The 19288-nt window shown below is 41.0% G+C and overlaps 2 protein-coding genes across 4 annotated transcripts; both read right to left on the bottom strand.

Moving 5' to 3' along the window:
• Positions 1–277: 277 nt before the first annotated feature.
• tm2d2 (TM2 domain containing 2) lies at positions 278–9349 on the bottom strand. Its single transcript, XM_079515685.1, has 4 exons — positions 8887–9349; positions 8650–8737; positions 4790–4905; positions 278–2636 (listed from the first exon to the last, which is right to left on the bottom strand). Exons 1-4 carry the CDS (start codon positions 9201–9203, stop codon positions 2423–2425), a joined length of 735 nt encoding a protein of 244 aa, XP_079371811.1. The 5' UTR covers positions 9204–9349; the 3' UTR covers positions 278–2422.
• A 996-nt stretch (positions 9350–10345) lies between these two features.
• tbx3b (T-box transcription factor 3b) lies at positions 10346–14868 on the bottom strand. Of its 3 annotated transcripts, XM_079515388.1 has the most exons (8): positions 14753–14868; positions 14215–14559; positions 13808–14075; positions 13459–13605; positions 12963–13039; positions 12548–12657; positions 11897–12393; positions 10346–11223 (listed from the first exon to the last, which is right to left on the bottom strand). In XM_079515388.1, exons 2-8 carry the CDS (start codon positions 14511–14513, stop codon positions 10948–10950), a joined length of 1674 nt encoding a protein of 557 aa, XP_079371514.1. In that variant the 5' UTR covers positions 14514–14559; positions 14753–14868; the 3' UTR covers positions 10346–10947. The 3 variants fall into 3 exon arrangements, with proteins under 3 accessions (XP_079371514.1, XP_079371515.1, XP_079371516.1); XM_079515389.1 differs by having other exon boundaries at positions 11903–12393; positions 14215–14857; XM_079515390.1 differs by lacking the exon at positions 14753–14868 and having other exon boundaries at positions 14235–14455.
• Between the last annotated feature and the right edge of the window lie 4420 nt (positions 14869–19288).

Below are 19288 nucleotides of genomic sequence, written 5' to 3'. Positions count from 1 at the left end.
TTTACTACAGACATATCTAGATAAACATGACTGTACCATACCATTTACTACAGACATATCTAGATAAACATGACTGTACCATACCATTTACTACAGACATATCTAGATAAACATGACTGTACCATACCATTTACTACAGACATATCTAGATAAACATGACTGTACCATACCATTTACTACAGACATATCTAGATAAACATGACTGTACCATACCATTTACTACAGACATATCTAGATAAACATGACTGTACCATACCATTTACTACTTCCATCAAGCGTTTTTCTGAGACATGTTTTATTGAGCTGTGAAAACCGATAAGACAAGGTAATACAATCTGTGTCGGGACGTTTTTGCTCTTAACAGAATGTACCCTTACAACAAAAAAACATTGGAGATCAATTAACTTAAAATATGTTTTATGTCCAAAGGAATATGTTTCAGAATGTTTCAAACATTAACATGAGGCAAAACAAATACACAATAATGAACAGTTGAATACATTCAACTTAAAATATAAAACACCATCCAAATCAGCATATGGAGTAGATCAATATTATTAACATTAACATTTTACAAGCACAAGGTTGCAACTCCATATATCCGCAAAATGGAGGACTAACACCCCTGGCACATACTGTAGAACCAAAGACGTAGACTCCTCTTTCGGCTCTGGGGCGTCTGTATCCCGAGGAAAGGCAAGGTTCTGTGACGTACGCAGAAGCTTGCCAAGCTTCCGCGTGCGTCACAGAAGGGAACGTTCGGTAGGCCAATCAGAGGCAATGTAAACGTTTGTTTTCTCATGCGAATATAGCTCCTTTGAATTGAATTGTTTGACAAGTTCCGGAAAAGACACGCTGCGATTGGCCAGTAGTCACTTTGAGTGGCAGCGAGCGAGCACTTCCGTTTGACTTCCGCCTTCCCTGAGATACAGGTTGCTCCAATGAACTGCAGCGGCCAATGAGGTTACGGTATCTAGATTTTTACAGCTATGAATAGAACCTCCTCCAGTGGGTGTTCACTACACTTCTGGTGTAACAACCGTACAGTATGTAATGGTACAGTTTACAGGTGGAGACAATAACCTAAACTGAATTTGTGTTAGGATGATGTCATCAGCACAGAATTCTATCACTTGCCAAGAACATGGGCTCACCACTTCCATACCGGTATTGGCAGGTGTGGTCTTATCCAATTAGTTATTGTCCCTCTCATAAGCCTATGCTCAATGGGTTTGAGAAATCACAGTGGAATTATATGAGAATGTGAAATCCATCCTAAAGCATTATAGCATGTGGCTGCTGGCATTGTGCCCTAGTGACTGGACAGACAAGGTACAGAAAGGTTGCAAATTCAATCATCACTATGTCCCGTTGAATTGTCCTTCAATGCTCTGGTTTAACGCATCAGATTCAGTGTGATACGTAAAATAAAAATATTCCATTCCAAATCCTGGCTCGTTATTAAAACAACTTTTCAAGTATTTCGATTTTTTTTATACCGGGAGTTTGAATTGGTCTTGGTAGGCCTTATATTGTGTTCACACAGGTCTACCATTCATTGTCAGTGGAAGCCAGCGACATGACGATGCAAAGAAAAAACGCAATGATGCATGTTGTAGCTGCAGCTCCAAATAATAATAATAATAATAATAATATGATACTCCCATTCGTCTTTGCATCTGCCTTTCCAGTATAATATCACTAAAGATTCCGGTAATTTCCTAGATGTCATTACTATGCATCATGGTGTACCATGTTTGTACTTGCTTGGTGTGCTGCCTAAATCAGAGTGTACAGTAGTATGTTCTTTTTTGTTTGTTGAACCTATTTGACAAATTATAAAGTACAACATTCACTATTTATACTTAAAGTGTATGTATACAGTAAGGTAAAGTCAATGTAGCATACTGGTGCTAACAGATCAGAGTTGCATACTGCATGACCATCTATGGACATGCTCACTGCTCAGTAGCTTTTGATACACATTAAAACCCCAGACCATCTAAACAGCCTATAGCGGACATAAGCCTAGCTATGATATTGCCAGGCAACAACCAGACATGTGTGTTGTGGAGGGTAAAGAGTAGGTTTTCATTGTACACAAACCCCTCAAAGAGGGGGAACTAATTAGTGATCAGCTTGTGTAAAAACTCTTAAGGCTCATTCATAGTCTGGATTTTCGGTGGTGAGGTGACCACCGCTCCGGTGGTGAGTAAAAACAGAGAGAAGGGCTGGGGCGGTGGCAGTGGTTTGCTCTTCACCGCGGCTTGTGACGTCATGTAGTTCGGTGGTCAAATAACCACCGAAAATCCAGACTATGTATGAGCCTTAAGTCCTCCATAGTACATGACTGAACACCACTACTAGTTGTCAAAGGAAGATTGATAGTGACCAGTCCTTTGCCTGTGGCTATGTTTCGGCCTCAGTAGTAGGTACACCAGTTGCTGTAGTCGCTAGGCATCAGCCCACCAGTGATGAGCAGTATGAGGTCGACAAACCACCATATGCCCAACCCTCCCAGGGTCAGCAACTTGCCCACAGCCGTACCGGTGTGTCCCAGGCAGAAGCGGTCGACTCCGAAGCAGCCCAAGAAGAAGGAATAGAGCAAGGTCGTGATGAAATAGTGCCCTGTGTATCTACAATAGACACAAACAAAGCAGCAGTTTCAGTTTACTTGAGTTCAATTCATCTTATTTCATGTCAAAACTGAAGTAAGGGAAATTCGGTTTGCAGACAGACAACAATATGCACCATATAGACAAAGATGAATTGATAAGACCAGTCAGGTAATCAATAACCTGATAATGCTTTTAAAAAGACCGTTCACTGCAAAATATAACAGTCGCATACAGACACCGACCAAGCATAATATTGACAAAAGAATCATATTACAAGATTTATGCTAATATTGCAACTGGATTTGTAGACCTGACATTTTGTACAGCTCCAGAATAGTTTGTATAGTAAGCTGCCTGAAATATTTTCCTTTTGTTAAATGGAAATATTGCAATTTCAATGTATTATTCTGCCTCAAAAGACACTGCCTCATTAGATTAGACTACAAATTAAGCAACCTAACTGCAGTAGTGCAACAGTAAATCCACTGGATCTTCAGTTGACCACAGAATGACCAAGATATGCAGTCAAATATGACTAACAACCTCTGCCTTTCTCACTACTTCCCTCTTAAAGTTCCATGCTAGTTTGCATGAGTCACAAGACTCACAAGTGAAAATGTTAATTAAGATCCCCAGTCTGCTGAATGGTTCAATATGTGCTACGAACTGAATGTTCTGACTGCCGATTGTTAAAGGGAAAAAGGGAATAGACGGAGGGCTCAGATCTGCTCAAATTGCTTGTCTTTACAATTACACCATCCTGGAGTGCTGGCCTAGTTCTACAGTTTCCCTCCTGTGCCATTCCCGCATTACCTCCCTCACCTTTCTATTGTCCATCCGTCTCAATAAAGAAATTAAGCCGTAGGGAAACAACGAATGCCATGCATGTGATAATTTGTTTATCCAATAGCCTTATTTATTTACAAAGACAACAAGTAAATAGCATGTGATCAACATTTTCTCAACAGTCAACAAGCTGTCAGGCACTAATACCATGCCTCACATTGTTTGGTACACAGCCATTCAAGTCTATTTGTTCTCCCTCTCATATCTCAACAGTAAATCCTTAAAAAAAGGAAAAAGAAACGGCAGCAAATCTGCATCTGTTTGACATTGACCATCCTTATTACAGCGAGGTCACTTGTGATGCTAGTTCAGTGTGCAGTGGCACTTTTACCTTGTGCCGATTGGTCAGCTGCCGTAGGGAGACCACCCTCTCTGTCCTCTTATAAACCCCCTCACCCCTAATGCTAAATTCCAAGAGAACTGCTGGTGCATATACTGAATGCAGAGAAATGGCAGTAGTGATTGTATCTTTGGCAATACTGCCATCTAGTGGTCAAATAACGTCAACCACATACTTTCAACAGTATTTGATTCCAAATTAATCAAGAGTACATGGATAACATTATTTTATTTATTAAGTATTTAACTGAAGCTTATTGGTTTGGGGGAGCAGGGGGGGGGGGCACTTAACTAGACTATAGTTTGAAAATACAAAAATGTTGTATTTTTTTGTATTGCATCAATTAACACTTAACAGCACGACAGGAAAAGAGCATTTAGAAGGGACAGCATGCTACACTAGGCACAAAACAACAATTATGTGGTAAACACACCAAGTCACCGGGGTGCCTGAACATTTGATTTGTTTATTTGTTTATTATTCATTCAGTTCCTAAGCACTGGTTTATCACTCTCTCTCAATGCAAAACTAAAGAGAGAAATCAGACAGCTAAAGAAGCAATAGAACCATAAGCTGTTAGATCAGTGTACATACTGCAGCACCCAGTTTTTGTGTTCCCAAACTGCAAAATATAACAGGAAAAAAGAAAGAAAACCTTTTGTCACACATTAAATTAATACCTAATGCGCATATAGGGTATTTATTTAGTTGGTCTGTAAAATCTCAGAACAAAACGGATCTCTGAACAAATTTCACAGCTCCAATTAGAGTCCAGGTCATTTTGTCAGACTGAATTGTCCCAAATTGTCATGGGTCCACCCAGGTTCAGATTTTTGAAAGAAATCTCGGAATTGCTCGGAATCTGACAAAATTTCACAGGTCCATTTCTGTTCGGGTCGTTTTGTTTTACCCGTGAAGAGCTCTATTACACACAATTCTATACTATATATGAAGCCCTTTGTGTAACCAGCATGACATCACTTACTTGATGCAGGGCACATTCCCCCTGAGGAACTCTCTGGGTCCAGCACACTCAATGTTATCCAGGGCAGTGCAGATAACTGGTGTGTGGTTCACTTCTTTCTGAGTTTGGCCTCCCCACTAAACACAGAGACAAGAGGTGAGATGTGTAACGGATGAAAAGATTCATCTTTCAAGATGGTTTTGAGCACACTGTTAATCTACAGTAATATTCTATACAATGGGAAATACATTGCATTCTAAAATAGGACTTCGGCTCAAACATGGGGGAAAATGCCATTATAATGTGGAATAATCTACCAAAACTCATTCAAGATCTCGAGTCCCTACAAACTCAAAACTAAACTAAAAGAATGTCTGACCTCAAAATACAAATACATAGTTTAACTCCTTGAATACCTTGCATCCTCTGCCCCCGACCCCACCTTTCTCTGTAAATATACCCGTTGATGGTGATTCAATCGAGTTAGTGAGTTTACTAATATGCATGTATGTATTTTATTTATTTTTTTAACTGACGAATTGAGTACAATGGACCACAAGGGAAACAAGCCCCCTGCAGATTGTTGTGTTATCCTTTTAGTATAACCTTTGACTGTACTACCTGTACTGTTAACAAAACAAACCTGCTAATAAAGTATTCAATCAATTACACAGTGTTGTGTTAATTGATTTGTATCCAATGGGGCATAATGGAATATGATGATTGACAATGCCAAATGCCATTTTCATACTTTAACCCATTCTGGGCGGGAACCCCTTTTGGTGTTAGCATTATGTTATGCTTTAGCTATTTTTGAAAAATCGAAGAACGACTGACATAGAAACATAGCTTTTTCAGAAAACTGTCAGGATGTAGAAGACATTTTTAGAATCTGATCTCAGGTCAAAATGGGTTAAAGCTATGTCAAGGACCCCCAAATGAATGTCTGCTGTCGGGAAGAATCCAAACTCCAAAATGTTAATTTTTCAGGAAATTAAAAATATATTTTTTTCAGGAAATGAAGATGAAGCAATAATGCCTCATCAAAGTTGGTGTTGTGATTTATATATTGTCAATTACTTCCATGAGAGGGGGAGTGGTGGTGGAGTTAGCTGTTTTAGCAGACAGTTTGGGTGTTCAATATCACTGATTTATGGGAAAATAATAATCAAAAACCTCAAAAATGGAGTTAGGTGGTTTCTTCCCGACAGCAACGATATGTATTAATTAATCTGACCCACATCTGATGTATATTGTGCCAGGGACACACATACAAGTTTGTGTTGTTAATATGACATTATCCAAATATTTCACAACATCACAATGTGACACATTGAGAGCTTTTAGATCTGATATTTTCAAATAGCCAATGTATATAGGGTTAAAGTGGTCAAACTGATTTTGACTGGGGAGTGGAGTCTCCCTTAACCTCCTCAAGGACCCCTGGGGGTCCCCTGACCCCACTTTGAGAACCACTGCTTTAAAGGTTTCCCAGAAGTGAACAGAAAGGTTATGTTAAAGGGTCAGGACACCCCCCCACTCGTCATATATTTGATCAGAATTGAGAAATGAAAAGAAAATGTAGGCGTGGTTATCCGTTGTCGTGGGGGGAGGGAACAGAATGGAGCGTGCATATCATTATATTCTGAATCAACGCCACAGAAAGCTGACCGCCTCGAAAATGCGACTTCTGATAACAAAAATTACAACTAGCTGTTACACGTGTAAAAATACAGATTCTGCAACTTCATGGCATATTTACCCCTAAAACGAATAAGTTGTTTACAAACAAGCCGTCAGAGAATAATATCTAGGGTCCAATTTACTGCTGCCCGTACTTCTCTTTCGCCAGGCAAGACTGCAGTGTTTGATCAGCTGGGGGACACACGGTGCTGGGAGCTCTGTGTGTGTGTGTGTGTGTGTGTGTGTGTGTGTGTGTGTGTGTGTGTGTGTGTGGTGGAGAAATGTCTGTTTCAAGACGAAGAGAAGAACCAGTATACAGAGGAAGCTAACAAAAACACGGAAGCTGCGGAGAGTGTCTCTCTACTCGTCAGCAATGAAAGAACGCCCCCCAATTCAAATCTATATGAAACAAACATAAATTAGATATGCCTATATCACGTTGCAGAAACCGAACACATCATGTAGCTCATAAGGATGTAACTAGAGGTTCACACGCCTTTGGCGCCCTCGCGTCTAGCGGCATGCTTTTTTTTTAAAAGAAACAAGAATGACTCATGTCATGCCAAGTGCAGCAAAGAGACTATGGGGTTTTATCTCCCATTGGCTTAGAGGATACGGCTTCATGATGCAGTGTTCAGACTATGGGTTTTATCTCCCTTAGGAGGCACTAGAGGCAGCCAATCATGAAAAACTGTCGACTAGGTCCTCATTAGTCTCTCAATATCGACAGTATAGCCAGGTTGCACCTGGCTAATACAAAATAATTTAAAAGAAAACTCTGCTTCCCATAATGCACCTGTAACCCAACATGCCTTGCACTGGGTCGATGCGTGTGTCACGTGATCGTCCGTAGCAAAGATGGTCTATTTATGAAGATGGGCCAACTTCATTGGAGCCACTATAGGCGAAATGGTACACAAAGCCTACAAATGGTCTCCTAAATATAGTAGGCGTGGTTTGCTTCTCCCTGACCTCCCCACCCTCCCAGGCTGACAACAACACTGACAACGTCATGTGGATGAGCAATGAGAGCATTATATGGCAAATGGCAAAATCTTAATCATCTTAAATATGGGGCCAGAGCCCCCTATATGTTGTCCGTCAAATTGCAGATGGACAGAGAGAGGCTTCCAGACTCATCTCAAATCTCACAAGAGTTTGTTGCTGGGATAAAGAAATGTCATTAACAAAGTAGATTTTCTGCTGATTTGTCTCGCTAAAAGAAGCCATTTTACTATAAATATCTTGTAAATATTGTGTGACTTGCGGAAGAAAGAAACACAGGCGTCCAGTTCCTGATGCTGCGCCGTTTTCAAAGGCTGTTTTCTCTCAATAGGCTGCATCTGTGGTGATTGAACAGAACACGGACGTTCTGGGATCATTTCTGATTTTATGCTGTGTCGAGGCTACAATATCGACTCTCCTGAAAATAAATAGACTTCTAAAGCGTTATTCATAGTCTGGATTTTCGGTGGTGAGGTGACCACCGAACTACAACATGATGTCACGAGCCGCGGTGAAGAGCAAACTACCGCCACCGCCCTTCTCTGTTTTTACTCACCACCGCTCAACGTTATTTCAGCTCCGGTGGTCACCTCACCACCGAAACTCCAGACTATGAATGAGCCTTTAGATGGACGGAGTGAGTAATGGCTGATTTGAGAAATGGAAGCTATAGTGATGTCAGACTACAGGCACAGCACAGCCGTCAACGGCACTTCCGCATACTCCACATAAATCACGGTCTATGACTTGGCGACCTTGGCAACCATGACGACTTCCGTCTTCGTCACTAAGTCGCCGCCCGTCTCAATTGTAAATATGTAATGACTCGAATGCCGCCAAATATTTATTTTCCACCCAGAAACCTGGAAATACACAGAAATAGCTACAGAAACAGCAGAAAGCTCTGAAACCAGAAGCCTATGGGCAAGTTGTACTATATTGCTCCCTATCACAAAGGGCCCAGGGGCCAACTGGGCACAATTATTGGTAGTGAATAAATAGTATAGACTTTTCCTGTTTCCTAAAAATCCTGTATGAGTTCTCTCTCCCGATTAGATTGACACCCTGACCTCTGAAAATGTATTTTCTGCTGTTACATCATCTTTAATAATGTATACAGCAATTTAAATATTGGTAAATTGTACACTATATTATGCTTATAGTTTTTGATGAATGAAAATCAAATTATTTACCCCGACACAACCGTGGCCCAGCTCCAGATATGCGCTGTTGTTGCCTGCGTGATCCACGGGGTCTTGACAGAGAACAAACTCCTCCGGTCTTCAGAAGATACCATCGATTGGTCATGGATGAAAAGAAATAAGTGTGAACGCAAATTTGAATGACTTAATACCACTACCTACATACATGCATGTACAGATAGAATGGCAGGCTAACTGATAATGCTAACACCAAGGTTTGATACTTACAAATAACTGCAGAGGACGACTGGAGACGGGGGTCTGTATTCATACTGCTCGCTAACGTTATTATCATCGTGTCCTCCTCCGTCGTTGTTATTATTGTTGCTATGATATAATGTGATGTTCTCCTGCGGCTGTTCGCTGAACGGGAGGACCGTCGCTGCTGCCTGTGCCGAAGCAGCAGCAGCAGGCGGCGGTGGCTCCGATGTTGTTGTAGTTGAATTCTGAGAGTGAATTCCTTCCAAACATTGCAACAGCAGCACTGTGAGCAGCAGCAGCACTTGTCCGCACAGTAAAATGTAATTGACGGAAATCCTCGCCATCTCGGAGCGCTACATGAACCATAAAGACCTCATTTGACAACGATATCTCTAGACTAGTCTAGATACGCACTATCTACCAGATTATTTTTGTATGTGTATATGTTGTCCCATTAATATGACGTCATTGAACAGGATGCATCCATGGTGCCATAGCCTACTCTATGGCTCTCGTGCCATCTAGCGGCTAGACCTGAATATGTATTAATGGCATTACAATTTGTTACCAAAAAGTTGGTCAGAAACAAACGCCTGTGGTCTCTCCGAAGCTAGTCCTAGAGATGATGTCTTGTGCATTATTCATGCTCCGCAGTCCGCACAGCGAGTGTAGTGTTAGTGTACTCACCCAATATGAATTCCTAATACTTGGAGTCAGATATTGTTTCGAAAGTTCTGGCAGAAAACGTGTGTTTACTGTTTATAGTCAAATATCTCCACTTTTCCATGAGCTGCACACGGAGGATGACATTCTCTCCGACAGGGGCGAGGGGCCGGGGATGACAGCTGGACTGAATTTATCAAAACTTCCTTTGATCACTACAAATGTCATCATAAATGTAGGTGGTGTGATTAATTACCCGGCCCGCACATTCATTTGTCTAGATATAGTAGAAGTAAAAAAATCGAAAACTGGAAATAGGGCCTAGCCTACTCTAGTAAAGGTCTATAAAAATACCTCAAAATTAAATATAGTAGCCTAGGCTACTTGAGTAGCCTACACTTTACATTACACCACTGGTCAATAATGTAAAAGTAGGCCTACAGGCTATGCAAAGAATTTGAAATTTCACGTGCACATTCTGATAAAGTTGATATGATGTCTCAAAGCAAGTTTTGTTCATGACAAATTTTCCGGATTTCTAATCAGTTGGTTCTGGCTGAAAACAGCCTACTGTAAAATCCACAATTACGCATGATTCCCTTTTGATTTGAAAATGTTAAGAAACAATGGCCATAGCCAGGCCATATTAGACAACATTAATCAAAGGTAGCCGAAATAAGAATTTAAGCTTATAATAAAAAAAAAAATTGGCATGCTATAGAGCCAATGCGATTAACAAACCTTATAAAAAACTCAATAGCTTATTGCTAGCCTATAAAGGCAAACGTGGAAGAAGGTTTCTAAATTAGAAGTGCACATAGCATTTGATTTGACAAAACATTTAATAGATTCTCAATGCATGCATGTTATTAAGGAAGCAGAAGCAATTCGTTAATTTCGTTTGACAAAAATGCACGAATAATTGTCTTGGCAAATAAAATAATATCGCCTACTATAATAAAAAATGTAAAGGCATTTTACAAGGCAACATTTTTCTTAGATAGGCCCATTTGAAATTGGCACGCAATTATTATTTTGTGTAGCCTACTACAGAAAGATAGTCAAAACATGTGTGCGTTAAATGTAGGCCTATGTTAAGAAATGCATTACAAGATCAAAATGTAGCCTATAGGTTGGCCTGCAGAATTTGGAATAATACAGTGCTATTTCATGATAGCTGATATAGGCTATAGGCTACGCAGTGCATGTGCATCAATCACGGAAGTGGAATAGGCCTATATGATAACAGGATAGATATTAATCTACATGACTTGTAGAAATTGGACGTAATAATATAGCCTATAGTTGACTTGTTTTCTGTTACGAATGCGTTTCGATTGGGGATGACTCCTATAACCATAGCCTATAGGCCTACATCACGGCCTGTTTTATGGTATTGGCAAGTCCACTGCAGGCACCACCGGTTCATTCATCATTGACATCTGAATCGGGGAATAATTTCACGAATGGTGAAAACCCCTGACACGATGTGACCCCATTATCAACACCGGCACCATCACTGCAACTTGTTGGAGTAAAAGATGCCTGCGGAGACGTCAAACGGTTGTCTCGGGCTTGAGTTGGTGGATATAATGTACTGAAATGTTGACGGGCTCTGACCGGAACATACTGCGCTATAACAGGCGAGAAGGAGTATGGATAAAAGAACAACCCTCCGCAATGAGAGACACCTATCATGTCCTGTAACAGAAAAAAAGAAGAGACATTTTCAATCAATTATAACATCCTTAAGTACGTATAGAAATACTAGGCTATAAGTAAAAGTCTGGAATTCAAAATGTACTTGAGTAAAGTACAAAAGTATTGGCAAAATGTACTTAAAGTAGCAAAAGTAAAATTGGTAAATTACTCATGCAGAATGTCCCGTTTCAAGTTATCAAATGTATAATCTTTTGAAAATTGCATACAGTAGGCCTATATCTACAAGCTCACAATGATCGCAACGCATAACTTGTATATCATCGACTATTTTCACATTTCTGAAGTGGTTACTCATTACTGTTGTAATAAAAATAAAAATCTACAAAGTAACTTATAACTACAGTTTTCAAATTAAATGTAGTGGAGTAAAAGTAGGTATTTGGATCTGAGATGTAGTGGGGTATAAAGTAAAAGTAGGCTACTCAAGTAAAGTGCAAATACCTGCAAAATTGTACTTAAGTATAGTGGTGTAAAGTAACTCTAAGTACTTACTTAATTACTGTATACAGTAATTATAATTAATTAATTATAATTAACATTACTTAATTATACAGTAATTAAGTAACTTCATTACTGTATACAGTAATTAAGTAACGAAAGGGTTACTTTACACCACTGCCTATAGTGCCTAATTGTGCTTTATGTGATGCACCTGTACCAGCGCATGGTGTTGAAGGCCCACTGGAAACCCGGGCGTTCCTAAACTTCTTGCAAGTGTTGGGATGCCTGCCTCCATGGCGCTCACACCAGCTGGCAATGCCCTGCTGTCTATGGCGGCACAGCTATACAACGTCGTTCCTCCAATGTTGACCTGAGCAGGGTGGAAAAGATGGTTGGCGATGCTAAGGTGATTGAGATGTCTGGTTAAATCTGGTGGATAAAAATGGCTGTGTATTTTTTCTCTTTCCATGATGTGTCCCTTCATGGGCTCTGGGTCTGGTGTATTGGGCCGCGCTCCGTGAGTTCTATTGATTACACAGCGGTCTTGTTCAAGGTCTCTCTCTTTCTCTGTGCCATCATGTGTCCAGTCTGCGTCATGCGTAATGGTAACATTTAGTTCCGTTTTAATGTCCACTTGACTGCCAGTTTTACGCATGTCTTGTACAGGGTTGTCCTCGTCGTCTTGATCGCTGTCACTTTCGTGAGCATCTTAAACGCAGAAATAAATCATGATGTTAATATTTGTGTTTGGAACGTGTGTGTACTCCTGCAGTCATCTATGTAATATAGCATGAACCAATCGACAATTAACCGCAACTTCCGCAAGCAAGGCCAACAAAATTCAAGACGAAAGTTGTTGCACCTGAGGACTTGGAGTTTTCAGAGTATTCAATTGACGATTCCTTCACTGGTTCCGTTGTCATATCATTCATCCGCATCTCTTTGGACTTTTGTGATGATTCTTGTAGTTTTCTAACAACAAGAATAGAAGAAAGAAAGAAAATATATCAGCTATTATTTCATTTCACATAGCTGCTTGCTTGCTCGCTCGCTCGTTCGCTCGATTGATTGATTGATTGATTGATTGGTCGATTGTGGTCCTGCCTGGTGATAAAACATCTAATAACATAAATTAGTAGGACTACAGGGGAAATAACATAACATTTATAACGGTAAGTGGAATATGGCAACTCCATTTAAAAGTTTTCTATAGTCGGGAGAGCAGCAATTATTCTGAGTTTGTGCACAGTTAGGACCAGGCAACTTTAATAGCCTACCTCTTTTCTCTTCTCCCGTTCCCTGTATCTCGGAACCCCTTTGCGAACGGGTTGTTGTCAATTTTCAACTGTGTGATCTGAAATGAATAGAAGAAACACTTTTTCCCACCTATTTCAGCAATGAATGCATATTAATGATGCATTAATATTTTAAGTTTAGTATTATGTCTTGTAGGCCTATAAACTGAGTGGAATAAAATAATGCTTGTAGAATAAATAGCCTAAAATGAAAAATGTCATTATTTTTTAAGGAATTATACTGTGTGTGCAAGACTATTTGCTTTGACACTTTATATTATTGTTATAAGCTTAATGACAGTGACACCGAATAGATTAGGCCAATGTGGGTTAATTTAGGGCCATAGGCTATTCATGCCTGGTCGTAGCCTATACATTTATTTGTTACCTTTCCGTTGTTAATAATCACAACATTAGGTAGGCCTATTTGAAAATAAACTGTTAATAACTCACAATTAAGTAATTGGTTTACTCTTACCGTGTCATTCTGGTACGCAGTTACCGCAATGAATGCTGTTTCAGAGAAAACGTATGTCCTAAATGTACTGTATGGCAGTTTGAGGATGTCATTCGCCTTTACTACATGAAATCTCGGCTGGTATTTGTGCATCGAGTTGAGAATTGTCTGCCAAAAACGAGAGGAAAAATATATATCATTTATGTTTCATTGCAACACCAGGCGACGAGAGAAGTTATATAATTCAACTATAATTAAACACAATTGGCCTATAGGCTACAGGCTATATCCAGTGTGGTTATCTTTAGTGAGCTAAAACGATAAAAGCTAGCCTATAATACATTTAAATAAACTGAGAGTTGACACTTACAAACCCATGTTTGTCAGATATGTTGTTTGTTAGTTTCAGTTTGTGAAAGTTCACTGCCTTGGACATCCACTGCTCGCCTGTGGCGGGGCTGTCTGGGTGAATGTACATTCGTTTGGGCATTTCAGGATCGGCCTTCCCTGCCACCATCCACCGAGAATTGTGGAATTTATATCTGCAGTCGTCCGCCGCCACAATGTCAATCAATAAAATATACTTGGACTTTTTGTCTAAGCCAGCACACCTGGCTTTAAACGGCGGAAACATGCGCCTGCAAAGGAAGAGAGCAGATTTCAGTTGGAAATGAAAATAGACCAAAGTTATGTAGCCTATAGCCTGTAGACAATTGTAAAACTCATTTAATTAAATTATGGCTGATTATAACATTGTAATGTTTGAATTTATCCTACCTTCCGGATTTTGTAATCACCATTTCAGTGCCCATTTTATGGAACTGTCTCCAGAGATCCCTTGCTTCCAGATGAACTTTCGGGTCATCCTCTGACGCTTCATCCGTCTCCAGTCTTTTGAGAGATCTGGGGTTTGCGGTCCCCGTTGCCAGTGTCACTCGTTGTTCTACAGACATGTGGATAACTGGTTCAGTACTGGAATCCAAACAGGAATTCCGTCGGGAAATAGACAGTGGCAGAGATCCACTGGGAGTTAACGCAACAGCTGGGAATAGAGACGGTCCTCCTGTTGCGAGCATTGTCCACCAAGTGCGACCCCCGCTGGAAAAGACTGTGCCACCTCGCCTGGGACGCAAGAATCAGAGAAGCTGTCAACTCACTGTGCATCTTCAAATGGTTACACACGCATATTCTGGAAACACGTGGTAGCCTGGCGTGTCAGTTTGTAACGTGATAACAAAGGTTTCTGCATGATGTTGGGAAGTTCTATGCGTCACTTGACTGCGCTGCTGTATTGAAAGTAATGCTCAGTCATTACCGGTGCGTCTGTGGTCAGCGGTGGAGTTCCCCGAACCCTTGTGCTGCTGCTGAATCGTCGTGTGGTTTATAGGCTACTCTAGAACAGACGCGCACAGCGCCCCTGCTTGCCATTCGTGTCCGAGGTGATGTGCACATTGACACGTTTGTATTTTGTATGTGACACCTAGCGGTGGGTGGGGTTTCCCTGGTGTTGCACGTCTGGATGTGAAAGCGGCATGCATGTCTATTGCCTATAGGGTCACATTTCTGCACACTGGCAGATCATCAGATGGACCTGATTCAGACTCTCTGGTGCTGAGTTTTCTCACAGTGGGCCTATCATAAGCAGGCTGAACGAAATGTTACAGACCACCACAGTCATGGCACGTAATACTAGCTTTATAAGTCATGACTGTGGTCTGTAGCATCATATTTTGTAATAATAATACTGGCATATTATTATTGTTTATATTACAGTATATCATCATCACAGCTTTGGTTCAGGAGGAGGAGGACTAATTCAACTTCTTTTACTTATTGCCCGCCCATTATACTGTGACATGCATCTGTCAGTTCACTCCATAATAAAGATTTTTAACAGTGTTGTCAATGAAATATGAGTGATAATAACACCACCCCCTAAAGACTGGCACGCACATTCGCTTGAGTCTCTAGTGTTCCCACATCATTCCAACACCCCATGGGTGCTCCATGTCCCCGTCCCCGGCACGGTTGCGGCCTTATGACATGAGAACATTGCTGTGGATGGGTTTGCGGGGATTCTGCTCTGCCTCGCCAAAAGGTCTGCCAACGATTGTCCGGGCTGGATTAAGGCTGTGGATTTGGTTACAGGCGTTTTATTACTCCATGGTGCATGGCAGCCCAGGAACGTCCTAGTGAAACCTCATGAGTGAGGGCGGCAGGTTCAGGATATGTGTCCACCGCCACCTTTGATGTACACAGTTATGTGAAATATGCTATGAGCTCACTTGATGTGTCAATTTAGCAAAGTGGCATTATTGTTACGTCTTGTGTACAGGTAGAAGAGTACAAATCTTTGTCTATTGCTATACTGACAATTGATCATTTGATTTAATGTCATTAGGCTTAATACCACATATACCAGTATGCCTTAAATACCATTGTTACGACCTTATATAGAGTCTAGAGGCCTAAGGAGTAACACATAGCTAGCAAGGAACCAAACCAGAGTAACCAAATAATAATTCACATTTATTGTAAATAATGGATCTTTACAGCATTAGAATAGGGAGAGCATGATCTTCAGGGTGGCCAAAGCCAACACAACAAACAAAAGCCCCACCCTACCTGAAAAGGAAATCCTAAAACTACACCAAACAAATTACAAGTCTATGCTCCCTGACTACATATAAACAAAGTCAAAAATGTATCTAAAAGAAAATGGCAGCACACCCCTACCAAGCTTCCCTTGTCTTTACTTTAAACACTCAGTATTAAAGTTACCTTATCAAGCACTCAGCAGCATAAGATTTGGCACACAGCCTACAGACTTGGAACACAGTTGAAATGCTAGCTACAAACACAGAGTTCAGCACATGGAGGTGACGGATGACAAAAGGGCTGAAGTGGTGTTCATCACAGGTTTTTATAATGACTGGGATGATGAGATGAGGCCCAGGTGTGCCTCCAAACAAGCCACTCCTCCAATCTCCACTCGACTCCACCCTCCAAACACCATGTAGGGCACATAAATCACAAAAATCACTCAGGAGGGTTAACACACAATATGAGGCCACATAGGGCCGTAACAACCATATAGTATAGGCTATGCTGAAAACAATCCATCCATCCATCCATCTTCAACCGCTTATCCGTAGTCGGGTCGCAGGGGCAACAGCTCCACCAGAGTGCTCCAGACTTCCCTCTGCAGAGCAACATTAGTGAATTCCTCCTGGGGGATTCCGAGACGTTCCAAGGCCAGTGAGTCAATGTGTTTCCTCCAACTGCGCCTTGGTCTGCCCTGGGGTCTCCTCCCAGTGGGACGTGCAACGAGGACCTCCCTAGGGAGACGCCCGAGAGGCATCCTAACCAACCACCTAAGCTGGCTCCTTTCCAGGCGAAGGAGCAGCGGTTCTACTCCGAGTCTCTCTCGTGTGACTGAACTTCTCACTCTATCTCTAAGGGAGATGCCAGCCACCCGTCGAAGAAAACTCATTTAGTCCGAAAACAATTCTGAAAACAATGTGGAGTGAAAAACATCCATTGATGTTTGCATGACTTTCATTCTCAGAACATTGTTGCATTTTTAAATAGATATTCTTTGGGGCTTTTGTATGCCTTTATGATAGGCAGTAATGTGAAATGGGGATGGAGGGGGTGACACTCAGCAAAGGTTGTCAGGATTGGGACTCGAACCCATGACACGCTATCAGGCTGGATTACCAGCCTAGGTGCCCGGACCACTAGGCCGGCCCAGGCCACATTCTTGCATTCTTTGAATGTTTTGGAGACTGCAGTGCTAATTATGGCAAATACAGTATATCATTGAGCCCTGAGAATGGAAACATGGTGGTGCCATGGCTCTCATTATTGAATATGTTTGTTGCTGGCACCTTTTTATACTCAGCTGTGGTAATTAATAGTTTGGACTCCACCATGTCAAGGGGTAGATTAACAAATACACAAATACATAAATACACCCACTAATGATTCTACAACATTACACTATACAACATTACTCTATATACAACAATATCCTCAGCAACTCTGCCATCCTGACTTGGTCCAGCCCAATTACACTGGCAAACAGAACAGCCCTGCTTGGTACAGGTACATGCTTTCAATCAGCATTATCCATATTGCACCTCTTATACACATTTCACTTTGTCTATTGCACTCATATATTACACACATTGGACTTGCCAGATTGTCACATTTCAGTCTCAGCATTCAGTCTCTGCAGGTGGAACTATAGTTAGCGAGGGACAGAAAACAACTTAAAATGTTCAGTTAAATGTAATCAACAAGAAAACCATGAATGCATTTCTTTACTACGCAAACTATAATGTGTAAATTACACCGTGCAAATACCAAAGTGCTCAATAAATCTATAAATAAATAAAGGTTACAATGTCCATGTGCAAAGGACAAGTAACAGAGGACTTCACTGCTACAGTCATTCTCATTGAAGAAATTAGGACTTAACCACTAAACCTACGTTGACCAGTGTTCCCCTGGAGTCTATATACTTGGTCCGATATTTGTTTTACTCAATACAAAATCTCTCGAAAATAGCCGATCTACAATTTTGCTATTTTCGCAGAAATGTTTGACTAGTATGAGTATAATATCGATGCTAGACTTTATGTGGATTGTTTGGTACAGATAAACATTTTGAATATCCGTTTTCAATCATTTTGTACTGCCACTATCCACCTAACTGATGGATTGCAATGGCACCGAGGGCCAATAGCTGTGAAATCAGGAAATCCCTTAGTGTCGGCCACCATCTTGCAGGGTCTCTGATCAAACCCCCAGGATAAACACACTTCTCGTCGAGGGGTTACACTTGAATATGCAGTGGGTGGCAGGGCTGCTGATGACCCAATCTTTTTCTGGCAGAGGACAGGGGGAAAACCCTACAGCCCTGTCCGTCAGCCAGACATCAAAGAACCCGGTGGGTAATCTGAAACAGGCCAGAGAATGGATGGCAAACAAGACGCCTGGCTGTTATTTGTGGGGCTTGGCCCGCAAGCTGCGTGTGAAACCTGTCACAGCAGATAAACCCTGCAGATCTTCACTGGGTTACTGCCGATACATCTCTCTCCTCCTCCTATAGGGTGGAAGTGCATGGTGGCTGAAGATGAATCCCCAAATCCAACCATCCATTGTTGATGAAGACACTCAACTCCACATGTTTCTCTGAATTAGAACATCAGCTAGCTGAAATTATCAAATGAAAATGTCTATACAATCTACACGTCTCTGGATATCACCTTTTGGAACATTGAGTTGATGGGGATGAATGAAACCTCAAGCCAAATATTGATTGACATGATATCTAAATTAATGATTGCTGCTGCCCATTGATGGTGTAAGTTATTAAGAGCCTTCTGGAACCAAATATACCGCAAGCTTTCTGTCATATGGTTTCATCTGTTTTTGTTAAGGGAAGTGTGATTCTAAGAGCAATGGAGTGTGAAGTATTGTGATATGTCACAAAACACTTTGTCACTGAAGCATGAATAAAAATAAGCATAAACAAGCATAAATCAGGCTTTAGTAGTGAGTAAATTGAGGAGGTGTGATAGGCACATTTCAATGAGTGATCAAATATCATAGTTTATGTCACTATGCAGAGATGCCATATGCGGCGCCGGCGTGGAAGCTGACAGTCAATAAAAACATCAAGCAGTAAGACAATCTGACAACACAGATGGCACTTTCATATCAAAATATCAGTTAATGGAAATATGCAATGAAGAATCTAGTTGAATTGTATTAATTTATTGTTATTAGGGATCAAGCTCAAAGGGCGTAGACCCCTTCCATTTTAGTAGTTTTGACAGTTCTG

The sequence above is a fragment of the Electrona antarctica genome (assembly GCF_951216825.1).
Source record: "Electrona antarctica genome assembly, chromosome: 12".
NCBI classification, from domain to species: domain Eukaryota; kingdom Metazoa; phylum Chordata; class Actinopteri; order Myctophiformes; family Myctophidae; genus Electrona; species Electrona antarctica.
This window is presented reverse-complemented; position numbering and strand designations above follow the sequence as displayed.